The 27,320-nt window shown below is 46.0% G+C and overlaps 1 protein-coding gene across 1 annotated transcript in view; it reads right to left on the reverse strand.

Moving 5' to 3' along the window:
- Nucleotides 1–27,320, reverse strand: part of LOC137377449 (dedicator of cytokinesis protein 11-like) — a 322,059-nt gene that overhangs the window by 182,897 nt on the left and 111,842 nt on the right. The window contains exons 12-15 of the mRNA XM_068047028.1: nt 17,290–17,511; nt 16,283–16,405; nt 10,177–10,259; nt 9,335–9,457 (exon numbers count right to left, since the gene is read on the reverse strand). Coding sequence (XP_067903129.1) covers nt 9,335–9,457; nt 10,177–10,259; nt 16,283–16,405; nt 17,290–17,511 — 551 coding nt within the window. The remainder of the gene's footprint in view (nt 1–9,334; nt 9,458–10,176; nt 10,260–16,282; nt 16,406–17,289; nt 17,512–27,320) is intronic.

Raw genomic sequence — 27,320 nt, forward strand, 5'->3', positions numbered from 1 at the left:
AAGAGCACCAGGCTAATGCTCTGGGGACATGAGTTCGAATCCCACCACAGCAGATGGTGAAATTTGAATTGAATTAAGAAATCTGGAATTAAAAGCTAGTCTAATGGTGACCATGAAACCATTGTCGATTGTTGTAAAAACCCATATGGTTCACTAATGTCCTTTAGGGAAGGAAATCTGCTGTCCTTACCTGGTCTGGCCTACATGTGACTCCAGACCCACAGCAATGTGGTTGACTCTTAAATGCCCTTTGAAATGGCCTAGCAAGCCACTCAGTTTTATAAGGAAAGGAATGAAACCGGACGGACCACCTGGCATCAACTTAGGCACCAGAAACGACAACGGCAAACTCAGCCCAGTCAACCCCGCAAAGTCTTCGTTTCTAACATCTGGGGGCTTGTGCCAAAGTTGGGCGAGCTGTCCCACAGACTAGTCAAGCAACAGCCTGACATAGTCATACTCACAGCATCATACATTACAGCCAATGTCCCAGACACCACCACCACCATTCCTGGGTATGTCCTGTTCCACTGGCAGGACAGACCCACCAAAGATGGCGGCACAGTGGTATACAGTCGGGAGGAAATTGCCCTGGGAGTCCTCAACATCGACTCCAGACCCCATGAAGTCTCATGGTATCAGGTCAAACATGGGCAAGGAAACCCCCTGCTGATTACCAGCTACTGCCACCCCAACCCCCTACCCCCCACCCAGCTGATGAATCAGTACTCCTCCATGTTGAACACCAATTGGACGAAGCACTGAGGGTGGCTTGGGCACAAAATGTACTCTGGGTTGGAGACATCAATGTCCATCACCAAGAGTGGCTTGGCAGCACCACTACTGACTGGGCTGGCCGAGTCCTAAAGGACATAGCTGCTAGACTGTGTCTCTGGCAAGTGGTGAGGGAACCAACAAGAGGGAAAAACCTACTTGACATCGTCCTCATCAATCTACCTGCCGCAGATGCATCTGTCCATGACAGTATTGGCAGGAGTGACCACCGTACAGACCTTGTGGAAATGAAGTCCCGTCTTCACAACACATCGTGTTGTGTGGCACGACTACTGTGCTAAATGGGATAGATTTCAAACAGATCTAGCAACACAAATCTGGGCATCCATGAGGGGTTGTAGGCTATCAGCAGCAGCAGAATTGCATTCAACCACAATCTGTAACCTCATGGCCCAGCATATCACCCTACTCTACCATCACCATCAAGCCGGGTGATCAACCCTGGTTTAATGAAATGTTCAGGAGGGCATGCCAGCAGCAGCACCAGCCATACCTAAAAATGAGGTGTCAGCCTTGTGAATCTACAACACAGGACTACTTGCATGCCAAACAACGTAAGCAGCATGCAATAGACAGGGCTAAGCGATCCCACAGCCAACGGATCAGTTCTAAGCTCTGCTGTCCTGCCAGATGCAGTCGCGAATGGTGGTGGACAATTAAACAACTGACAGGTGGAGGAACTTGCATAAATATTCCCATCCTCAACGATGGGGCAGCCCAGTAGATCAGTGTAAAAGACAGGGCTGAAGCATTTGCAACCATCTTCAGCCAGAAGTGCTGAGTTGATGATCCATTTCGGCCTCCTCCTGAGGTTCCCAGCATCACAGATGCCAGAATTCAGCCAAACCGATTCACTCCGCATGATATCGAGAAACGACTGAAGGCACTGGATACTGCAAAGGCTATGTGCCCTGACAACATTCCGGCAATAGTACTGAAGACCTGGGCTCCAGAACTAGCCGTGGCCCTAGCCAAGCTGTTCCAGTACAACTAAACATTGGCATCTACCTGGCGATGTGGAAAATTGCCCAGGTACGTCCCATGCACAAAGGTAGGACAAATCCAACCCGGCCAATTGCCACCCTATCAGTCGACTCCCGGTCATTAGCAAAGTGATGGAAGGGGCCGTCGGCAGTGCTATTAAGCGGCACTTGCTTAGCAATAACCTGCTCAGTGACGCTTAATTTGGGTTCCACCAGCTCCAGACCTCATTACAGCCTTGGTCTAAAGATGGACAAAAGAGCTGAACTCCAGAGGTGAGGGGAGAGTGACTGCCCTTGACATCAAGCCAGCATTCGACCAAGTAAGGCATCAAGGATGGCATTGATGGTGGTAGGGGATTCTATGGTTAGAGGAACAGATAGGCGTTTCTGTGGTCGCAGACGTGAGTCCAGGATGGTATGTTGCCCCCCTGGTGCAAGGGTCATGGATATCACCGAGCTGTTACAGAGCATTCTGGAGGGTGAGGGTGCACAGCCAGAGGTCGTGGTCCACATTGTAACCAATGACATAGGTAGAAAGAGGGATGAGGTCCTGCAAAAAGAATTTAGGGAGCTAGTAGCAGATTAAAAAGTAGGACGTCAAAGGTGGTGATCTCTGGGTTTCTTCCGGTGCCAGGCACGAGGCTAGTGAATGTATGAATAGGAGATTAGAGCAGATGAATGCATGGCTGAACAGATGGTGTAGGAGGGAGGACTTTAGTTTCCTGGATCACTGGGCCAGTTTCTGGCAAAGGTGAGATCTGTATAAGTTGGACAGGTTGCACCTGAACTGGATGGGACCAGCATCCTTGCTGGAAGGTTTGCTAGTGCTGTTGGGGGTGGGGATTGGGGTGGGGGGGATGGGATACAGAGTGGAAGCACAGTAGGGGGTGTTGTACAATCAAATATAGAAGAGAAGCTAAGTCAGTCTAGAGGGCAGAGTAAATGTAGACCTGTTAAGGTTCAAGCAAATAATGCAAGGCTGGATTGTGTATAAAGTTAATTACTAACTAAGCCACAAGCAAATTAGCATGGGGAAATAAGGTCAGAGAGTTAAATGCATGGCTCAAAGATTAGTGTGGGAGAAATCGGTTTCAATTCATGGGGACTGGCACCAGGACTGGAGAAAGAGGTTCTGACACAAATTCGCAAATCCTCTCTGGCCACAGGAGAGGTATCAGAGGACTGGAGAACAGCGAATGTGGTATCATCCTGAATTGGAACTATATCGCCGTTCCTTCACTGTCGCTGGGTCAAAATCCTGGAACTCCCTTCCTAACAGCACTGTGGGTGTACCTACCCCACATGGACTGTAGTGGTTCAAGAAGGCAGCTCACCACCACCTTCTCAAGGGCAATTAGGGATGGGCAATAAATGCTGGCCTGGCCAGTGACGTCCACATCCCATGAATGAAGAAAAAATAACTATTATTCAAGAAGGGTAGCAGGGATAAACCAGTTAATTATAGACCTGTGAGTCTATAGTCAGTGGTATGGAAATTATTGGAAAAAATTCTGAAAGACAGGTTTAATCTCCACTTGGAGAGGCAGGGATTAATCAGGCATAGTCAGCAAAGCTTTGTCAGGGGGAGAACGTGTCTAACAAATTTGATTGAATTTTTCGCGGAGGTGACGAGATGTGTAAATTAGGGTAAAGCAGTTGATGTAGACTATATGGACTTCAGTAAGATTTTTGATAAGGTCCTGCATGGGAGATTGTTAAGAAGGTAAGAACTCATGCGATCCAGGGTAATTTGGCAAATTGGCTCAGTGGAAGTAGGCAGAGGGTGATGGTCGAGGGTTGTTTTTGCAAATGGAGGCCTGTGACCAGTGGTGTACCACAGGGATCGGTGCTGGAACCCTTGCTGTTTGTAGTGTACATTAATGATTTAGGCATGAATATAGCAGTTATGATCAGTAAGTTCGCAGATGACACGAGAATTGGTGGTGTCATGAATAGTGAGGAGGAAAGCCTTAGATTACAGGACAATATAGATGGGCTGGTAACATGGGCAGAGCTATGGCAAATAGAATTCAATTCTGTGAAGTGCGAGGTGATGCACTTTGGGAGGACTAACAAGGCAAGGGAATATACAATGGATGGTAGGACCCCAGGAAGTACAGAGGGTCAGAAGGATCTTGGGGTGCTTGTCCATAGATCACTGAAGGCAGCAGCACAGGTAGATAAGGTGGTTAGGAAGGCATATGGGATACTTGCCTTTATTAGCCGAGGCATGGAATATAAGAAGCAGGGAGGTTATGATGGAGCTGTATAAAACGCTGGTTAGGCCACAGCTGGAGTACTGTGTACTGTTCTGGTCACTGCACTATAGGAAGGATGTGATTGCACTGGAAAGGGTGCAGAGGAGATTCAACAGAATGTTGCCTGGGTTGGAGCATTTCAGTTATGAAGAGAGACTAGATAGGCTGGGGTTGTTTTCCTTGGAGCAGAGAAGGCTGAGGGGGGACCTGATTGAGGTATACAAAATTACGAGGGGGCATTGATAGAATAGATAGGAAGTAACATTTTCCCTTAGCGGAGGGGTCAATAACCAGGAGGCATAGATTTAAGGATAGGGACAGGAGGTTGAGAGGGGAGTTGAGGAAAATTTTTGTCACCCAGAAGGTGGTTGGAATCTGGAACACATTGCCTGAAAGGGTGTTAGAGGCAAGAACCCTCACAACATTTAAGTATATAGCTGAGCACTTGAAACGCCATAGTATACAAGGCTACAGGCCAAGTGCGGGAAAATGGTATTAGATTGGACAGGTGCTTCATGGTTGGCGTAGGCGCATTGGGCCGAAGGGCCTGTTTCTGTGCTGTAAAACGCCATGACTCTAAGGAGCCCGAGCTAAATTGGAGTCAATAGGAATCAGGGGGAAATCTCTCTGCTGGTTGGAGTCAGACCTAGTGCAAAGGAAGATGGTTTTAGTTTTTTGAGGTCAATCATCTGAGTCCCAGGACATCACTGCAGTAGTTCCTCAGAGTAATGTCCAAGGCTCAACCATCGTCAGCTGCTTCATCGTTGATGATTGCACAATGTTCAGCATCATTTGCAATTCCTCAGATACTGAAGCAGTCCGTGTCCAGATGTAGCAAGATTTGGAGAACATCCAGGCTTGAGCTGATAAATGACAAGTAACATTGACACCACACAAGTGCCAGGCAATGACCATCTCCAACAAGAGAAAATCTAACCATCTCCTCTTGATGTTCGATGGCATTACCATCGCTGAAGCCCCCACTATCAACATCCTGAGGATTACCATTGACCAGAAACTGAACTGCAGCAGCCACATAAATATTGTGGCTGCAAGAACAGGTCAGAGGCTAGGAATTCTGCAGTGAGTCACACACCTCCTGACTCCCCAAAGCCTCTCCACCATCTGCAAGGCACAAGTCAGGAGTGTGATGGAATACTCTCCACTTGCCTGGATGGGGGCAGCTCCAACAACACTCAAGAAGCTCGACACCATCCAGGGCAAAGCAGCCCGCTTGGTTGGCACCCCGTCCACAACCTTCAACACTGACTCCCTCCACCACCAATGCACAGTGGCGGCAGTGTGTACCATTTACAAAATGCACTGCAGCAACTCACCAAGGCTACTGTGACAGCACCTTCGAAACCTGTGACCTTTACCATCTAGAAGGACAAGGGCAGCAATTGCATGGGAACACCATCACCTGCAAGTTCCCCTCCAAGTCCCACACCATCCTGACTTGGAACCATACCGCTGTTCCTTCACTGTCACTGGGTCAAAATCCTGGAACTCCCTTCCTAACAGCACTGTGGGTGTACCTACCTCACATGGACTGCAGTGGTTCAAAAAGGCAGCTCACCATCACCTTCTCAAGGGCAATTAGGGATGGACAATAAATGCTGGTGTCACCAGCGACGCCTATATCCCCCGAACAAATATAAAAAAAATGTTAAGTGGTACAAAGTCACTTATCTTTGTACTCATCAGCATCAGCCAACAGCTACCAATTTGCTCTTTCAAAGTCTTTATTTCTAGAGGGATAGAATGGAGAAGTAGGGAAGTTATTCTAAACCTGTATGGAACCTTGATTAGACCACACTGCATGCAGTTCTGGTCGCCATATTATAAAAAGGGATATAAAGGCACTGGAGAGGGTGAAGAGAAGATTTACAAGGATGATAAAAGAAATGTGGGGGCTATACAAATGGATGAACAGGCGGGGTCTCTTGTCTCCTGATAAAAGGCAGCTGAAGGATGACCTAATAGAGGTCTTTAAAGTTACAAAAGGTTTTAATAGTGTGGATACAGAGAGAATGTTTCCACTTGTGGGGAAGAGCATCACTAGGAGCCATCAGAATAAGATAGTCATCTAGAAATGTAATAGGGAATTCAGAGGAAACTTCTTTACCCAAAGATTGGTGTGAATGTGCAACTGACTGTCAAAGCAAGTGGTTGAAGTGAATAGTACAGATGCATTCATGGGGAAGCTGGACAAGTATGTGAGGGAGAAGGAAAAGAGGGTTATGATGATAGATTTAGATGAGGAAAGATGGGATGAGGCTTGAGTGGAGCATAAACTGACTGGTTGGACTCAATAGCCTGTTTCTATGGCATATCTCCGATATAATCGTATAGTGGGTAGGCACAGTCTGGGAAACTGCACTCTTAGCCAACCATTCCTATCCATCTCATCACTGGATCAAATCTGACATTATCACAGCAAGGAAGGGGAAGGCCTATACTGAGTGCTATTTAAGTATAAGGCAGGTAGGCACACATGCAGCAGTACAAATGTCATTTTCTATAATATTTTAACACAGCAGCCACAGGTAGGATGGTACTGCCATGCATCACCAGCCACATAGGTCAGGCTAGTTTCCTGCATCATCATTAAGACCAAGATCAAAGTGAATAACTTTAGCTGCATTATTACAATCACCGCCTTTGGCAATAACCCAGCTGCCACTGACCCTGCCAACATCAACAATATCATCACCAATATCAATTATATCATATTGGTCAACAACAGGTATTTATAAAGCACCTTAAGCTAGATAAACATTCTAAGCAGCTTCATGGAGATGCGAGGAAAACAGACAAGTAAGAGAATAGCAATAAGGAATAATCTACAACAAAATATTTGCCTGAGAACCCATTTTAAGAGTTAACAAATTTGGTTAATGTGGGCAAGAAAGCAGATAATATCTTAGATTATCAACAGATATTTGATCAAGAGCCAGACGGGTGGTTCAAAGAATATTAAAACTCAAGTAATTAGTGGCATACTAACTAATTGGTTTGGGAAGAAAAAAACTGACTTAGCAATGGAAAGAAGCTGATAAAAAAATGCAACAAGCTCTGGCAGGATTGAGCAGTAGCTAGGCTGGTTCCAGAAGGATCTGTTCCAGATCATTTACTGTTAACACTATTCAATGAGAAAAATAAAATTGGGAGCAGACATGATTTGGGTCTTTAAAATGCTGAAAAGAATGGATAGTGAAAATGTAACTGTTATTTTACTTGGACCATCAGTGCATGGAATATTGTTTAGAAGGAAGGCCTTTCTCAGACCTCACTCACCCTGGACATAATAGTGGATATGTGGGAAACAAATAAAATAATTAATTCTATTTCAGTAAGTTCCTTTTACAAACAAGACTAGCAAGTGGGTTGGTAACTAAGGACACAGATTTAAGATAATTAGCAATAGAACCAGAGGGTGATTAGGAGAAATTTGTTCACACAGCAAGTTATGATGATTTGGAATCCACTGTCCAAAAGAATCAGTAGTAACTTTCAAAAGGGGATTGGGTATATACTCGAAAAGGAAAATAAAATGCAGGGTTATGGGGAAAAGGCAGGGAAGTGGGACTAATAGAAAGCGCTTTGAAAAAGCTGGCACAGACACAATAAACCTTATGGCCTCCTGCTATGCTGCAAAATTCCATGATTCAAGAACTGGGAAAATGAAAGGGAACCTTTCTTCACAAGGTTCAATGAATTAGTCCAAGGCAAACCATGGTTGTACATGGTCTGTGGAAAGAATGGGCTTGGTGAGTCAAATGGCCTTTTATCAATCTATGCTTAATGATTTGCCAGAATGTTTCATAAAAGCCTTAATCGTGGAACCCATTCATTTAGACACATACAACCCACCCACTATTTAAACAAGGACAGGTGCACTCCTGTCAGACCTGTGCCAATGGTGCTGTTATTGGGTGAGAAAGACAGACTGATCTGTCCATGAACCTTCCTGCCCTTTTGGAAGTACACCACCTTCATCAGCCTGCCATCAGTTTTGAGAGTTGAGACCAATTTTATAGGAAATGATAAGTTTTAACCTACTTCCTTCCACGCACTTAAAGTGTCACCCTTGTTATAAGGCTGCATGCGAGAGCATTGCTGAGTCATTCATCGTCCTGCACAACAACCAATCATCCACCATTAGCTCATTGCTTCCGCCAATAGATCGCTCACTTGTTACAGAAAACAGTCAATGCCTGAAGTAAACTTTTCCATTGGAATTCATGCACAATTTGTCAGAACCCTGTCTTGAGAGCAGAAATACAAAGCTCCTGTTCCCAGGAATTGTACGTCAATATCCTGCAGGAAAATCATAGCTCCATCAAAAGTTACTGCAAAGAGCTGATCTAATCCACTGCTAGCAGATTAATAGTTTAACAGGCTTCAAATTTTAAAGTCTCAAAAAGATGACATCCTACAGTTATCAAATGGCTTTAATTAAAAGGAAAATTCTATTTGAAAAAATACCATTATAGACTTTGTCCCTTCGTAACGTTTAACACCCTGTATATGAGCACAGCTTTTCCCGAAGCATACTGACACCCTGTACATTAGCACAAATTTCTCCGTTAGTATTGTGACACCCTTTACATTAGCACATCTTTGAGCTCAGCAATGCCATAACCATTTCCACTTCGCACAATTCATATTTTACAGTCACATAATTAATCCACTCGGCCTGTGAAAACCACAATCAGTAACGTGTCACCAAAAACTCTCACTCCTAAAATACAGCCCCATCTCTCAGCTTACAAGTGCAGATTTATCTAATTTTACAAAGTCTAGATGGATCGATTATTTTATGCAGCCCTAGCCAGAGCAGCAATCATCAACTCGGTCACTGCAAGTGCAGATACATCCCCAAACTGCAGGTGTAAATATTCCACATCATAACATGCACAGGCTGTGTGAAATCATGTTGCACATCCCCGAATGTGACACTCGGCCTGCCCAAATTTCTCCTCCTGGTTACTAAACACAGTACCGAGCAAGCACCCAGCCGGTAAACACAGCACATTGGCCGCTTGCAGAAAGATAAGGTTAAATTCACCCATGCTGAGCTGTATGTAGGGATCTATGCTCGACGGGAACACAGGTTAGGAATAGGGCTACGACACTGCATCCTATCCTCTCGTCCTCACTCCTTTCAGACTCTGGAGCAGTGAATTTACCTTCAATGTACTTCCTCAGATACTTGAGAAGTTTCACATTTAGACACAACACTGCTCTCAATTTCCAGTTCCCTTTGTCATTCTGAAAAGATCAAGTGCTCACTTTCTGAAGTCTGCCAGCATTTTCAGTAGATCTTCATTAGAGATTTTGTTGCTGTCCTGCTTGTAAAAAGGTGAGAACTTTCCACTTGCGTCGAAAGAGCCTTCAGTGTCTTTAAACACTGGCCTGCCAGAAAAAAAAACAATTGTTACCATATTTAGAGTCAATTCAAGCTTTAACTTTACATGAAATTTTAAAATAGTATAAGACACTGTAACAGTGACTACACTTCAAAAGTACTTCACTGGCTGTTAAGTGTTTCAGGACAACCTCAGGCAGTAAAAGGTGCTACATAAATGCACTTTTTCTCTTTAATGTAATATTAAACTACTAGTTAGAAATAGGAGGCTGGAGATTACCACATTTTAACACTTTCTTGATTTGAGGACATGACCTCGGTTGGTGCTTCAGCGCAGTACAAAGGGAATGGGGCATCATTGAAAGTGATGCAATGTTAAATTGAAGCCCTGCCTGACTGTCAGGTGGATGCTAAAGATCCCAACTCAGTATTCAGAGAAAAGCAAGAGAGTTCTCCGTGTGTCCTGGCCAACATTCCTCTCTCAGCCAACATCAATAAAAGCTGAGTAGCATGCCATTCACCCCATCTACTGTTAGCACAAACTGGCTGCTGAATTTCCCACAAAAACAGTGCCTGAAACTAAGTCAATGGATGTGAAATCCACTGGGATATCCTAGGGACATGGTAAGGTGCTAAATAATTGCAAGTTCTTTATCCAAAAAGTCACTTTAAGAAAGCAGTCTTTTGCAATCTTTGACAATTTAGCTGACAGACAGTTCAGAAAGAAATGTGCAAATACAAAGGGATCCAACACACAAACACTTACCTTGCAGCCCAAGCAAAGGCCATTTTGTATCCTCCAAGCCTGCTGCATATCTGCTTGGCAGCTTTAAGCACTTTCTGAGCAGCCTGAAGATGGAGAAGAATGTATCAGAACAATGTTGGAAACAAGTCAAACTCAGGTAACCACTTAAATATCTACAGTGTCCAGACGACTGCCCCATCTCAAAGTTCTCATCATTTACACTTGCTTGCGTATGGTACATATTAGAAGAGCTCCAATGGCATTGCTCAGCAAATCCAAGGATCAGTAGGTCTATAAGCACAGTAGGGTTATGCGATGTAACACACAATATGATATTCTGCTGCTTAGATGTCGATGCCTGTCTTAAAGGCCACAAAGTCTAAGGAAATTGTTGTAAGTGAACATGGGGTGAAGTCTGTCAGAACTTCATTCCTCTTCAGTGAGGTCATTTATTACAATGAAGCTTCTTACAAATATCAGGCTGCTAGTCAGAATGCAGCGTGAAATGCTTGGTTCACCATCTTTTTTCTCCAAAAAAAAAAGCATGATTGCTGAAGTCAGTTGGAGGCTGCAGATATTCTGACTCCTGTGCCTGTGACACACTTTCTTGGAAGAGGGCAGGGTAAACTTTATGAATGGATGTAATTGGCGGAAAGCCTCAATCCACCAGTCTTACACACCAGGAATAATGGAGAGAAAACGTCCATTTCTCCAATACACAGGGTTGGCTGTCCTCTGATGGTCAATATTTTCACAACCAAATCTAGTGTCACCAATGCATCCAGAAAATAACTAACAGAAAAGACTGAACAGACTGGTACTTTTTTCTCTAGAAAGGGAAGACTGAATTGTGACCTGATCGAAGTCTTTAAAATGGTCAAAGGGTTGGATAGGGTTGACGTATAGAAGATGTTTCCAATTGCAGGGAGACTTAAACTAAGGAGCATAAATATAAGATAGTCACTAATAAATTCAATAGGGAACTCAGAGGAAACTTCTCTACTCAGAGTGTGGTGAGAATGTGGAACTCACTGGCACAAGGAGCAGTTGAGCTGAATAACATCATTTAAGAGGAAGCTCGATAAACACATAAGGGAGAAAGGAATAGAAGGATTTGTTGAAAGGGTGAGACAAGTTAGGGTGGGAGGAGGCTCATGTGGAGCATCAACAGCAGCATAGATCAGTTGGGTCGAATGGCTTCTTTGATGTAAATTCTATGTAACAAACCTTTCCTACTGTGCTTCCTCCCTTGATATCTCTTTATCTTTGGCCTCCTTATCTCGAGAGACAACGGATACGCGCCTGGAGGTGGTTAGTGGTTTGTGAAGCAGCGCCTGGAGTGGCTATAAAGGCCAATTCTAGAATGACAGGCTCTTCCACAGGTGCTGCAGAGAAATTTGTTTGCCGGGGCTGTTACACAGTTGGCTCTCCCCATGCGCCTCTGTCTTTTTTCCTGCCAACTACTAAGTCACTTCGACTCGCCAAATTTTAGCCCCGTCTTTATGGCTGCCCGCCAGCTCTGGCGAACGCTGGCAACTGACTCCCACGACTTGTGATCAATGTCACAGGATTTGATGTCGCGTTTGCAGACATCTTTAAAGCGGAGACATGGACGGCCGGTGGGTCTGATACCAATGGCGAGCTCGCTGTACAATGTGTCTTTGGGGATCCTGCCACCTTCCATGTGGCTCACATGGCCAAGCCATCTCAAGCGCCGCTGACTCAGTAGTGTGTACAAGCTGGGGATGTTGGCCGCCTCGAGGACTTCTGTGTTGGAGATACGGTCCTGCCACCTAATGCCAAGTATTCTCCGGAGGCATCGAAGATGGAATGAATTGCACTGTTGAACTACAAGAAAGCCCCCAGCGATTTAACATCCGCAGCACTTAAAGCAGCCAGAAGCACTGCACAAAGAACTGCCAGGCGCTGCGCAAACGACTACTGGCAACACCTCTCTCTTACTCTTTGGGCCTCCTTATCTCGAGAGACAATGGATACGCGCCTGGAGGTGGTCAGTGGTTTGTGAAGCAGCGCCTGGAGTGGCTATAAAGGCCAATTCTGGAGTGACAGGCTCTTCCACAGGTGCTGCAGAGAAATTTGTTTGTTGGGGCTGTTGCACAGTTGGCTCTCCCCTTGCGCCTCTGTCTTTTTTCCTGCCAACTACTAAGTCTCTTCGACTCGCCACAATTTAGCCCTGTCTTTATGGCTGCCCGCCAGCTCTGGCGAATGCTGGCAACTGACTCCCACGACTTGTGATCAATGTCACACGATTTCATGTCGCGTTTGCAGACGTCTTTATAACGGAGACATGGACGGCCGGTGGGTCTGATACCAGTGGCGAGCTCGCTGTACAATGTGTCTTTGGGGATCCTGCCATCTTCCATGCGGCTCACATGGCCAAGCCATCTCAAGCGCCGCTGACTCAGTAGTGTGTATAAGCTGGGGGTGTTGGTCGCTTCAAGGACTTCTGTGTTGGAGATATAGTCCTGCCACCTGATGCCAAGTATTCTCCGAAGGCAGCGAAGATGGAATGAATTGAGACGTCGCTCTTGGCTGGCATACGTTGTCCAGGCCTCGCTGCCATAGAGCAAGACCTATGCAGTCATATTCAGCTGGCCTCAGACACCGGAAACATCAGAGGAATGTATGATGGCATGAAGAGAGCTCTTGGGCCAACCATCAAGAAGATCGCCCCCCTCAAATCTAAATCAGGGGACATAATCACTGACCAACACAAACAAATGGACCGCTGGGTTGAGCACTACCTAGAACTGTACTCCAGGGAGAATGCTGTCACTGAGACTGCCCTCAATGCAGCCCAGCCTCTACCAGTCATGGTTGAGCTGGACATACAGCCAACCAAATCGGAACTCAGTGATGCCATTGATTCTCTAGCCAGCGGAAAAGCCCCTGAGAAGGACAGCATTACCCCTGAAATAATCAAGAGTGCCAAGCCTGCTATACTCTCAGCACTACATGAACTGCTTTGCCTGTGCTGGGACGAGGGAGCAGTACCCCAGGACATGCGCGATGCCAATATCATCACCCTCTATAAAAACAAAGGTGACCGCGGTGACTGCAACAACTACCATGGAATCTCCCTACTCAGCATAGTGGGGAAAGTCTTTGCTCGAGTTGCTCTGAACAGGCTCCAGAAGCTGGCCGAGCGCGTCTACCCTGAGGCACAGTGTGGCTTTCGTGCAGAGAGATCGACCGTTGACATGCTGTTCTCCCTTCGCCAGATACAGGAGAAATGCCGTGAACAACAGATGCCCCTCTACATTGCTTTCATTGATCTCACCAAAGCCTTTGACCTCGTCAGCAGACGTGGTCTCTTCAGACTACTAGAAAAGATTGGATGTCCACCAAAGCTACTAAGTATCACCTCATTCCATGACAATATGAAAGGCACAATTCAGCATAGCGGCACCTCATCAGACCCCTTTCCTATCCTGAGTGGCGTGAAACAGGGCTGTGTTCTCGCACCCACACTTTTTGGGATTTTCTTCTCCCTGCTGCTTTCACCTGCATTCAAGTCCTCTGAAGAAGGAATTTTCCTCCACACAAGATCGGGGGCAGGTTGTTCAATCTTGCCCGTCTAAGAGCGAAGTCCAAAGTACGGAAAGTCCTCATCAGAGAACTCCTCTTTGCTGACGATGCTGCTTTAACATCCCACACTGAAGAGTGCCTGCATAGTCTCATCGACAGGTTTGCGGCTGCCTGCAATGAATTTGGCCTAACCATCAGCCTCAAGAAAATGAACATTTTGGGGCAGGACATCAGAAATGCTCTATCCATCAATATTGGCGACCACGCTCTGGAAGTGGTTCAAGAGTTCACCTACCTAGGCTCAACTATCACCAGTAATCTGTCTCTAGATGCAGAAATCAACAAGCGCATGGGAAAGGCTTCCACTGCTATGTCCAGACTGGCCAAGAGAGTGTGGGAAAATGGCGCACTGACATGGAACACAAAAGTCCGAGTGTATCAGGCCTGTGTCCTCAGTACCTTGCTCTATGGCAGCGAGGCCTGGACAACGTATGTCAGCCAAGAGTGACATCCCTTGATAATTGGCCTATTAATGTGGCCTTTCACCAAGAGCAGCTGCCAATCGAAAAGAAAGCCTCTCAACAACTAACCTCGAGTTGGCTTTTTTATTCAAAGTGCACTCCTCTACAGCGATTACCTGAGCAATGGTCCTAAAGCAGTAGGCCTGTCTGAACATGCAGTAGCGAAAGATTAACAACAACTTGTATTTATATAGCACCTTTAACATTGTAAAACATCCCAAGGTGCTTCACAGGGAGATTATAAAATGAAATTTGATATCAACGATATTAGGGCAGCTGACCAAAAGCTTGGTTTAAGAGGTAGGTTTGAAGGAGCATCTTAAAAGGAGAGAGGGGATTCTAGAGCTTAGGGTCTAGGCAACAGAAAACATGGCCGCCAATGGTGGATCAATTAGAATTGGGGTTGGTCAAAAAGTCGGAATTGGAGGAATGCAGCTATCTTGGAGAATTGTGGGGCTGGAGAAGTTTAAAGACTTCGGGAGCAGTGAGGCCATGGAGGGGATTCAAAAATACAGAAGAAAACTTTAATCACAACAATGCTCCCAACCTCTAATCGACCTGTGAGCACTGCCACATTCTTCATGCATTATATTTCCTACAATGTTAACAGTGACTACATTTCAGAAGTATTTAATTGGCTGCAAAGCATTTTGGGACATGCTGAGGTCATGAAAGGTGCTATAAAAATGAAAGTATTTCTTTTCCTTATTATAACACAGCAACATGTATGGAGCTATGTTCTTGACATACAGATAACCATGGCAATAGAACCATCTATTCACCAAACAAAATGAACTGCATGCTTTTCATTTAAGGCTGCGTTTGCTGACAACGCAACTACTCGGTGGCGCTGCAGTGGCACATGCACAAATGCAGCCTGTGCCACCAAAACGTCTCAGTCTGCGACTTCAGGCAGCTGCCAGGACTAAAGATGGCGCTGCTCAAATAATCACACGAAGGCAACCTAACCTAAACACATGGCAGCACACAATGGCGGGAGGGAGAAAGCGAGCAGGCCGGGGCCGGGTGGGGGGTTGGGGGGGGATGGTGGTGGTGCAGCGGACCGGGCCGGGGGCGGGGTGGAGCGGAGCAGCCGAAACAGTGGAGCGGCCAGAGACAGCAGCGAGGGGGAGAGCGGAGCGGCCAGCGAGAGCAGTGAGGAGGGGAGTGGAGCGGCCGGAAACAGCAGCGAGGGGGGGAGCGGAGCTTGACGCATGGGTGAATATGTTAGTGTTGCATTGCTGTACGCGCAAAGCGCATGCGCAGAGGCCGACCAGGCGCGTTGCCCGAAGGTGCACACGTCACACGGTGACGTCATCGGCGCATGCGCTAACCAGTCCTAGCAAGCCGGAACGCAGCGCACGCACAGAGAGCAGGAGCCCATCTGCGCAAGTGCACACCTTGGCACAGCCCGATGACGTCAGTGGCCGGCTGCGTTGTCTGGAATCACTTTGTTCATTTAATATTTCATTCCTTATGCTAATGTCTTCATACAGCACCTTCAAGACACAACGAGCTCAGTCATGTCCCTGCATAGGTTGTGAATACATGAATATGCACCTTCTAAATCTGTAGGTTAAGCACATTCCAGATCCAGTTGAAAATTCACAGCAACTATAGCAAAACAGGGACAGAAGGAGGCCATTTAGTCCCTCAAGCCTTCTCCGCCATTCAATCAGATCATGGCTGATCTGTAGCTAAACACTATATCCCTTGATACTCTTACCCAACAAAAATCTATCAATCTCAGTTTTGAAAGTCCCAAATGACCCAGAGTATCCACAGCCTTTTGGGGAGATTTCTGCTACAACTTGTGTGAATCAGTACTTCCTGATTTCACTCCTGAAAAGCCCAATTCTAATTTTAAGATTGTGCATCCTTGTATGCAATTCCCTCACCACAGTAAATAAATTCCTTTATATGTGGACTATTAATTCCTTTCAACATTTGTAAGCATGCACTGTCTCAGAGAAGCGTGGATAAATTAAGCCTATAAACATTTAGCAAAGGATTTGCCTCTCGTGAAGGAGTCAGGTAGGTGCAGTCTTCGCAAGTACCTTGTTTGCATCGGAACTTTTAATGTATGGTTCAGCACACTGAGCAATCCCTCCTTGCAGCACTTTCTCTACCCGTGCTACCAGAAAGATATCTGGATGAGGCGCAGTCACTGAAAAGATCCCCTGCCAAAAAAAACACACACACAAACATCAGAGCCAAAAGGATGAAAAGCTGTTCACCGAGTGAAATGGACGCACACTTCCTTCTTGTTCAATCAGGAGATTTATTTCATAGAATCTCACAACACAGGAGAAGGCCATTTGGCCCATCGTGCCTGTGACAGCACTTTGAAAGAGCTATCCAATTAATCCCCTGCTCTTCCCCCATAGCCCTGCAAATTTTCTCCCTTTTAAACCACAGACAAACATCATCAATAATCAATAAAATCAATTAAGATAAGTAGCATACGTCAACTGAACAGTCTATGATCACCGGTGCCACAAGGCACTTTTCCAGTAGTGTTTTAGCATTATGTCACTCTGCCTTGTAGAACTCTTGGCAGATATTTACTTCGCTTCACTGTTATCTACACTTTGTCTGTTGTTGGGGCTGTACTTGGGGGAAATAATGCAGATCTGTACACAGTTACAGCTACCAAGGCAACCTTTTACAATGACATGGTGGAATCTTTAAGTATCACAAAGTTAACAGTTTCATAAATGAAAATTCACTTGATTTGCTCGCTCTGCATTTTTTTCAATTAGTATTGTGTCATAATTAAAATTGATTCCCAATTGCTATTGATACTGAAATAGACAGTCACATCCCATCAACTTTCACAGAGCTTTTACAATAGTCAAAAGTGATTAACTGACCCACTGCACATTCCCAATGTAATCTCATTTTGAACAGCTCATCCCTGCTCTGAATGTCCTCTCTGGGTTCGAGACTGTTGTATGAAAATGACAATTGTGTGTTTAGTAGTGAATGTATTCAATAAGTTGGCAACCTGAAAAACTAATCAGTGTTTTAGGTGATGAATCCGACATGGTCTCAGTAACTCTACCTGTTTTGGGTAACGAAGAAGTCTCTCAGCTATTCCTTTAAGACGACTGTCGTTACTGGCGAGAGCGTTTGTGCTTTTTGCACCATCTCCAGCTCCATCCTCCGAGCTTGCCAGTAACATCTGCCGAACAGCTGGGGGATTCAAGTCCACGTGAAAATCTTCTGAGATCTTGCAGTTGTTTTTTGCATCAAACAATGCAAGGGTCACAAAGAAAGGTTCAACCTGGTAATCGGACACAAGGTCACAGTGAAATGAGGAATGTGGCCCTTGAACAGCGTAAATTAATCCTTTTGATAGATTCTTTCCTTAGGTCCAACAGTGTGCTGTATCTTTACACAAATAGCATAACGGTATACAACAGTCCCTATTTAAACAGGGATTTTATTCCTCCCCATTACTGTACATAGACTCCATTGTTGTAAAGCAACAATGGTGCAGCTAGGATTAGAGTAACTTCAATCTGCAGTGCCTACAGGTCACTGGGTATCACGTGCAGACCATGGTTCATCACTAATTGTTCCTGTTTAAATTTATATAATACCTTTCACATCACAGGACATCCCAAATGTGCTTCACAGCCAATGAACTACTCTCGAACTGTTGTAATGTCGGAAACGCAGCAGCCAATTTGTGCACAAAAAACAACGTGATAATGACCAGATAATCTACTTGGTGATGTTGTTTGAGGGATAAATATTGGCTAAGACATCAGGGAGAACTCCCCTGCTCGTCAAGTAGCATCAGGAGATCATTTACATCCACTGAAGAAGGAAGATGGAGCCTCAGTTTAATGTCTCATTCGAAAGAGGGCGCACCCCTCATTACACTGGAATGTCAGCCGAAATTATAGGCTCAAATCTCTGGAGTGGGGTCTTAAACCCTTGACCTTCTCACTCAGAGACGAGAGTGCTACTACTGAACCAAGGCTGGGTATGTAAACAATATGGCAGAGACCTCAGGCTGGATTGTACGTTCTTCCCGCACGGTGAGTTTGAAGGCAGGGAGAGCATTTAATCAGGCGGGATGGAGGCAGGTGGAGACCCCACAGCCATCCCGACTCCCAATTAAGTTGGTGGCAGGAAGGCCCGTGGAAAACCTTCCAAGCCACCAGTAATTGAGGCCCTTATGTGGGCAATTAAGGGCCTCATCACGCTGCTGCCACTATTAGCCCAGCAGCGGGCGGGCCTGTCACCACACTGGGAGCACAAGTAAACCCATGCAGGTTGCTCGCCGGCTCTCGCGGGGAAGGGGGGTCCCTCGCTCAAAGGCACTAGGTACCTGACTGAGGGGCCCAGCATCGGGAAGGGGAAGACTCTGCTGAGAGCCACCACTCCCCTGCCCTTACTGCTGATCCCACCCTGCAAAACCCCGCCTGCCATGACTCACGTGTGGCCTGGGTCCCTCTACGATCCTCAGCCTCGGGCGGGTCAATTACTGACAGCAGCCATCGCCTCCGCAGTGACACTGCTTAGTAAAAGAGCTGCTGGCCTCTGATTGGCCGACAGCTCTCGGGGATAGGACATCCATCACTGGGGTCCTTAATGCCAGGGAAGGCCTGCTGCTGCCCAGTTAAGTGCCTGATTGGCACGTGATGCAGTGGACCTTCCTGAAAGAGACAAGTCAGGGCTCTTGCTGGCTTTTCAGCCAGCAGCTGAGACCCGCATTGCCAACGTAAAATACTGCCCTTAGTATCTATCTTCACAGTGGAAGAAAACATTCCAGAAGTAGTGGTGAACCAAGGCTCTAGTGAGAATGAGGAACTTAAAGAAATCAGTATAAGTAAAGAAATAGCACTGGAGAAATTACTGGGACTAAAAGCTGACAAATCCTCCGCATTTGCTGGCCTGCATTCTACAGTTTTAAAAAAGATGACTACCAGAGATGTATTGGTTTTGCTCTTCCAGAATTCCCTAGATCTCAGGTCAGTCTCCATGGATTGGAAGCAAACACAGCTGGCATGCTTCCATCTACAAAAGATGATGGACACACAACAAACAATCCATTTAGGTGGGGTGTCTTCTCTTGGTGCACCTTTACTGATGGTTGTGAAGGCCAATCCTTGAGAGGCAGGTTCTGCCACGAGTGCTGCATGTGAAGCTGCCAAGTGATGCTGTGAGTTGTTGCTTTCAGCATTGGCACTGATTGCCAAGCTACTGTAGCCACTGGTCATCATGGTAGTGCACACCGGTTGACTGGATGTGTCGCCATTTCCTTCTTCTGTCAGCTAGTTGCCCAGGTGCAACAGTCGACATTTAGAGCCTTCATGTCGTGCTTACAAGCATCCTTGAAGCGGAGCTTTGGGTGCGCCACTGATTGTCTGGTTCCGGCTACCTCGCTATACAGAAGGTCCTTGGGTATGTGACCGTCTTCCATCCTGCGGACATGTCCGATCCACCGAAGCTGCCTTTGTCTGACCAGTGCCAACACACTTGGGAACTCTGCCTTTAAGAGGACTACAGCATTTGTGATTTTGTTCTGCCAGGATATACCCATAATGCACTGCAGACAGCGAAGATGGAGATTATTGAGCTTTTTTTTCCTGGTAGCTGTAAGTCGCCCAAGTTTCACAGCCATACAGCAAGGTGCTGAAAACACAGGCCTTATAAACCATCAGCTTGGTCCTAAGGGTCAGCTTGGTGTTATCCCAGGCATATTTTATGAGTCAGTCAAAGGTGGTAGCTGCTTTCCCTATGTGTGTTATCAAGCTCTGCATCAAGGGACAGATTGTCCGTCACTGTGGACCCGAGGTAGCAGAATTTGTTAACTATTTCCAACGGGGTATTATATAGTTATCAGGGGCAGAGATGCAACACCTTGTCCCCTGACCATGGTTTTTTTGTCGTTTACAGTCAAGAAGAACAAGTTACAGGCATGGGAAAGACAATCCATGAGTCTTGGTAGCTGAGTTTCTGTATGAGCGACTAGAGCAGCATCATCAGCATAGAGGAGTTCTCTGATCAGGATGTGATGCGTTTTTGTCTCAATTTTCTGCCTTGATAGAGCTTGCTGTCTGTCCTAGTGTGCAGGTAGACTCCTTCCATATCTGCAGGGAAGGTGAATATCAGGAGCATGGAGAGAAAGATGCCAAACAGAGTGTGGGCTGGGACACAACCCTATTTTACTCCATTCCTCACTCCGAAACTGTTGGAAGTGGAGCCATCAAACTGTACAGTGCAGTGCATGTTGTCATGGAAGAAACGAGTGCGACTTAGGAGCTTTGGGGGAAAGCCAATTTTTCCCAAAATCTTGTATAACCCTGCTCTGCTGATGGTATCGAATGCCCTCATGAGAGTTACAGAAGTAAGGTAAAGGCGTATACTTTGTTCCCTGCACTTTTCTTGTAGCTGGCGTACGGAGATAATATCCACAGTAGATCTGCCGGTACGGAAACTGCACTGTGCTTCCGGGTACACTTGGTCTGCACGTAGATGGAGTCTTTTAAGTATGATCCTAGCTAAGGCCGTCCCCGTGACGCTAAGGAGTGAGATGCCCCTGTAGTTGTTGCTGTCCCCTCTGTCGCCTTTGTTTTTGTATAGTGTCATGATTTTGATAATAACACATCTCCTGTGGAACAGATACTACTTTCCGGCAGAGGAGGTCGCACAGGTATGGCAATCGATGGGACTTTCCGTGCTTGAGCAGTTTGGCTGGGATTCCGTCCTTGCTGGGTGCCTTTCTGTTTGCCAGGTGGTCTGTGACCTTCTTGAGCTCCAGAAATGAGGGTTCTTCATCTAACTCATCCAAGACAGGAAGTTGAGGGAGAGTGAGTGCAGACAAAGGTCAGAATTTTACGACACCCTCCAGGAGCAGGCTGGAGGCGGGGGTGTGTGTAAAATTGTGTGGGAAGCAGGGGGGGTTCTGTTCCCGTTGCCTTCCCTCCCCCACTGCAATTTTACAAGAGATGGGGAAGGTGGCAAATGGCCCATCCACCCCAGGCCAATTAAGGCACATAAGTGGTCAATTAATTGTCAATTTGCCAGCTGAAAAGGCCACCCAGTGAAACCTGGCAGTCTCCTTGTGGCCTCTCCGTGGGGAGCAGAGTGCCGGATAAGGAGGGCCCCCCCCACCACAAGACACCCCCACTGGAGTGCCTCCCCCACCCCGCCCTTCCCATTACCCACCCCCCTTGCAGGTGCCCAGCCGATTGTCCCAGCGAGGCCCCATACACTAACTTTAATTCCGGGGCTTCCTTCATTACTGCGCCTCTCACTCAGTGCAGTCCCAGCAGTGGCTGGCAACTCTTTGAGGCGGGACCTCCTGCCTCAGAAGGGGTGGAAGTCCCAACTAAGGCCAATTAAGGGCCTGGGCCACGTAAAATTATAGCATTGCTTCCAGGGCTGGCTGAGGCAGGCTCGACCCATCACTGCACCCCCCACCGACTTTTTGGCCCGTGATGGGGCCTCCACCCCAACATAAAATTCCGGCCAAGGCAGCAAACATAAAACCACTATTTAAGAAAGGAGGGGGAGAGAAAACAGGGACTGCATATCAGTTAGCATGAAATCCATCATCTGGAAAATGCTAGACTATGTTATTAGGGACATGGTAACAGGGCACTTAGAAATTCAGGATATGATTAAGCAGAGTCAACACTGATTTATGAAAGGGAAACTATGACAAGTCTGTTTGAATTTTTTGATGTTGTAACAAGCAGAGTAAATAAGGGGGAAATCTGTGGATGTAATGCAGTGTGATTTTCAAAAGGCATTTGATAAGCTGCCACACAAGAGCTTATTACACAAAATTAGAATTCATGGGTTTGGGGGCAATATGCTTGCATGGATTGCAGAATGGTCAATAGACAGAAAACAGAGAGTAGGATTAACAGGTCACTTGCGTCTTGGCAGGCTGTAACTTGTTGGATACCACAAGGAACAGTGCTGGGGCCTCAGCTATTTACAATCTATATTAATGACTTGGATGGGGGGAACTGAGTGCAACATATCCAAACTTACTGATGATACAAAGTTGGTGGAAAATATGACCCACCTCCTGTTCCCTCGATCCGATTCCCACTAAGCTGCTGACCACCCTACTTCCCCTCCATCTCATGTTCGCTGATATTGTTAACAGTTCTCTCTCTTCAGGTGCTGTCCCTCCTTCCTTTAAATCAGCTGTCATCTCCCCTCTCCTCAAGAAAACAACCCTTAACCCCACCAAGCTTGCACACTACTGTCCCATCGCCAACCTTCCCTTCCTCTCCAATTCCTTGAAAGTATTGTCGCCTCCCAAATCCAATCCCATCTTTTCCAGAACTCCATGTTTGAATCCCTTGAATCAGGTTTCTACTCCGTCATAGTACCGAAACAGCTCTTATCAAAGTCACAATGATTTCCCATGGCCGGGCTTTTTCCTTGGCGGACAGAGCCATCCACCGACTTAAAAGTCGGTGGCAAACCTGCCTCCACCTGGCCTGGGGATCCGATCCGCATTTTGAGGTCCCCCGGCCTTTAATTGGTCTGAGGTGGGACTTCCACCCGCTTGAGGCAGGAAACCTAAAGGTGCTGCCGGCAATCAGCAGGCTGGGAGCTCTTAGTCCCAGCAGTGCCACCAGGAGAGAGGGCCACTGCTGGGAATGCAACCCAGCCACTGGGAAGATGATGTTGCAGAGCCCGGAGAACGAAGGTAAGTTTTTGGTGCCTTGCCGGGGGTCGTGCCCCGGCGAGGCAAGGGTGGGCGTGTTGGGTGTGGTTGGGGCAGCAGGGGCGGCCCTTCATCTGGCACAGGGTGCCTGATCATCAGGGCCACCCCCCACCAGGCCATCAGGGATCCGCCTGCTTTTCCCAAGTGGCTTGCCTTGGGCCACTGGTAAAAATCCCCATGGCGGCGGGCAGAGGCCCTTAAGTGGCCCTTAAGATTGACCTGGGTGGGCAGGCCGTTTCTCGCCACTGCTGTCCTGCGTAAAGTGACGATGGAGGTGGGAGCGGGTCGGGAAGTGTCCCCCAAGCCTCCTGCTCCATTTTATGACCGCCCCGCCCTCGCCACATTCCTGCTCTTTGAGGGGGGGGGGCGTAAAATTCTGGCCTATATGACTGTGACAGAAGTAAACTTTCCCTGCTTGTCCTTCGCAACTTGTCTACACCCTTTGATAAGACTGACCACACTAGCCTCCTCTAACGCCTTGCCAATGACACCCAGCTGGGTGGGACTGCTCTCATCTGGTTCCATTCTTATCTATCTAATCACAACCAGACAATCACTTGCAATGCCTTGTCTTGTCTTCCTGCTCCCAAATGATTACTCTGGTGTCCCCCAAGGATCTATCCTTGGCTCTTCTCCTATTTCTCATCTACATGCTGCTCCTCAGTGAGATCATTCAAATGCACAGCGTTAGTTTTCACGTGTACGCTGAAAACAGCCAGCTCTACCTCACCACCACTTCTCTTGACTGCTCCATTGTTGCTAAATTATCAGACTGCCTATCTGACAACCAGTACTGGATGAGCAGAAATTCCTCCAATTAAATATTGGGAAGACTGAAGCCATTGTTTTATGTCCCTGCACCGAACTCTGCTCCCTAGCTACTGACTCCATTCCTCCCCCGGCAACAGTCTGAGATTAAGCCAATCTGTTCACAACCATGGTGTCACATTTGACCCCAAGACGAGCTTCCAACCTCTTATTTGTGCCATCACTAAGACTGCCTATTTCCACCTCGGTAACATTGCTCGACTTGGCCCCCGTCTCAGCTCATCTGTTGCGAAAACCCTCAGTCACACCTTTGCTATCTCTAGACTTGACTACTCTAATGCACTCCTGGTCAGCCTCCCATGTTCTACCCTCCATAAACTTGCTGCCTATGTCTTAACTCGCACCAAGTCCTGTTCCCCTATCACCCCTTGTATTCGCTAAACCTTCATTGGCGCCCGGTCAAGCAAAGCCTTGATTTTAAAATTCTCATTCTTTTCTTCAAATCTCTCTATGGCCTCGCCCTCTCTATCTTTATAATCTCCTCCAGCCCCACAACCCTTCGGGATATCTGTGCTCCTCTAATTCTGGCCTCCTGACCATCCCTAATATTTATTTATTTTATTTTATTTATTTAGAGATACAGCACTGAAACAGGCCCTTCGGCCCACCGAGTCTGTGCTGACCATCAACCACACATTTATACTAATCCTACACTAATCCCATATTCCTATCACATCCCCACCTGTCCCTATATTTTCCTACCACCTACCTATACTAGGGGCAATTTATAATGGCCAATTTACCTATCAACCTGCAAGTCTTTTGGTGGTGGGAGGAAACCGGAGCACCCGGCGGAAACCCACGCGGTCACAGGGAGAACTTGCAAACTCCACACAGGCTCCACCATTGGTGCCCACGCCTTCAGTTGCCTAGACCCCAAGCTATGGAATACCCTCCCTAAACCTCTCTGCCTCGCTTTCCTCCTTTATGACATAAAAGCTTCTTTGACCAAGCTTATGGTCATCTGACCTAATATCTCCTTTTGTGGTTCGGTGTCACATTTTGTTTTATAATGTTCCTGTAGAGCCTTGGAACATTTTATGATGTTAAAGGTGCTATATAAATATATGTAGTTGTTGTTGTTGAAAAGTAAGCTATGAGGAGGACGCGAAGAGGTTACAAAAGGATTTAGACATGTTAAATGAGCATGTCAGATGGAATATAATGGGCAGAAATGTGAGGTTATCCACCTTGGTAGGAAAAACAGAATATTTTTTTAAATGATGAGAGACTGAGAGATGTTGGTATTCAGAGGGATCTGGGTGTCCTTGAACACAAATAACAGAAAGTTAACCTGCAGGTACAGCAAACAATCAGGAAGGCAAATGGTATGTTTGCCTTTATTACAAAGGGATTGGAGCATAAGAGTAATGAAATCTTGCTGCAATTATTTAGGGCCTTGTTGAGATCGTACCTGGACCACTATGTACAGTTTCTTTCTCCACATCTAAGGAAGGTTATACTTGTCATGGAGGGAGTGCAACAAATGTTCACTAGAATGAATCCTGGGATGGCAGGGTTGTCCAATAAGGAAAGACTGAATAAACTAGGCCTATATTATACATAAATTAAAGTTCCTTTATCTGAATGCACAAAGCATCTGTAATAGGATAGATGAACTAGTGGCATGAATAGAGGTGAATGATCTAGATCTAATTAACATTACTGAGACATGGTTACAAGGAGATCAAAGTTGGGAAATGAATATTCCAGGGTCGACAAAATTTCGGAGAGACAGACAGAGTGGCAAAGGAGGAGGGGTAGCCCTGATAGTAAAGGATGGCATAAGGACATTAATAAGAAAGGACCTGGCCTTCGACAAACTAATCTTCTAGACCACTGTTGCCAATTTGATTGTCCCAGTCGAAATGCAGATTAAAGTCCCCCACAATTAATACATTACCTTTTTTACACGCTCCAATAATTTCCCGTTTAATGTTCTGTCCAATAATATAATTACTGTTAGGGGGCCTGTAAATTACTCCCACCTGCTATTCCTAATTTCCACCCAAACTGATTCTACTTCATGATCTTCAATTCAAAGGGTTCAACAAAAGTACATTCCATTCAAAAACAAAAATTCATCAAGGAAGACCCACCTGTGGCTTACTTAGGAAGTAAAGGAGAGTATTAGACTAAAAGAGGCTTATAATGTTGCAAAAAATAGTAGCACGCCTGAGGATTGGGAGTGTTTTAGAAACCAGCAAAGGGCCACTGAAAAGTTGATAAATAGGGAAAAAATAGATTAGAGGAAACTAGCCAGCAATATAAAAACAGATTGTAAGAGCTGTTATCAGTACATAAAAAAGGAAGAGAGTAGCTAAAGTAGATGTTGGTCACTTAGAGGCAGAGACAGGAGAAATCATCATGGGGAATGAAGAAATGGCAGAGGCATTAAACAAATATTTTATGTCTGTCTTCACAGTAGAAGACACAAGTTCCATACCAGAAATGGACAGTAACCTAGGTGCTAAAAAGAGTGAGAAAATTAAGGATATTGATAGCAGCCGAGAAAAAGTATCGGAAAAACTTAAGGGACTAAAATCTGACAAGTCCCCGGGACCAGATGGCCTACATCTCAATGTTCTAAAAGAAATAGCTGCAGAGATAGTGGATGCGCTGGCTATGATTTTCCAGAATTCCTTAAATTCAGGAATGGTCCCATCAGATTGGAAGTTGGCAAATGTTACACCGCTTTTCAAGAAAGGAGGTAGAGAGAAAACGGGGAACTACAGGCCAGTTAGCCTAACATCAGTTATTGGGAAGATGCTGGAATTATTATTAAAGAAGTCTTAACATTGCACTTGGAAAAGCACAGTCAGCATGGTTTTATTAAAGGGAGATCCTGTTTGACCAATTTATTTGAGTTTTTTGAGGATGTTACTAGTAGGGTAGATAAAGGGGAATCAGTAGATGTAGTGATGACACAATTCCTACAGGATGGAGTAAAACATTTCGGCAGGTCAGACACACCTTGGTGATTAAGTTTCTGCAGTATTGCCAGTTTAATATTTGAAACCCAAGTGCTTGTAGCAACTAATTCTCCGCAAACCAGAATAGATCAAACTCACCAAATATGTCAGTGGCTGTAAATGGGAGCCAAATGTTTTAAAACCCATTCAATTCCAGTTTGCAAGTATAAAGGTGATAGTCACTGATGGAAATCTCATTGTGATCAGTGGTTAGTGAGGCCATTAGAACAGCTACAACGCCAAATGTGATATCCTGGGAGGTTTGCTCCTTCATTCATGCTGAGCAATTATATCAGGGCATCAACCTTTGGCTCAGTTGGTAGCGCACTCACCTTTTGAGTCTGCAGGATGTGGATCCAGAAGATTTGAGCCCATTTGATGGGGTCTACGTGCATTTTAGCAAGGCTTTTGACAAGGTCCCATATGGCAGACTGGTTAAAAAAATAAAATACCATGGGATCCAGGGAAATGCAGCAAGGTGGATACAAAATTGGCTCAGTGGCAGGAAACAAAGCGTAATTGTTGACGGAGGTTTTAGTGACTGGAGGGCTGATTCCAGTGGCATTCGGCAAGGCTCAGTACTGGGTC

Source organism: Heterodontus francisci, chromosome 15 (genome assembly GCF_036365525.1).
Source record: "Heterodontus francisci isolate sHetFra1 chromosome 15, sHetFra1.hap1, whole genome shotgun sequence".
Taxonomy (NCBI): Eukaryota; Metazoa; Chordata; class Chondrichthyes; order Heterodontiformes; family Heterodontidae; genus Heterodontus; species Heterodontus francisci.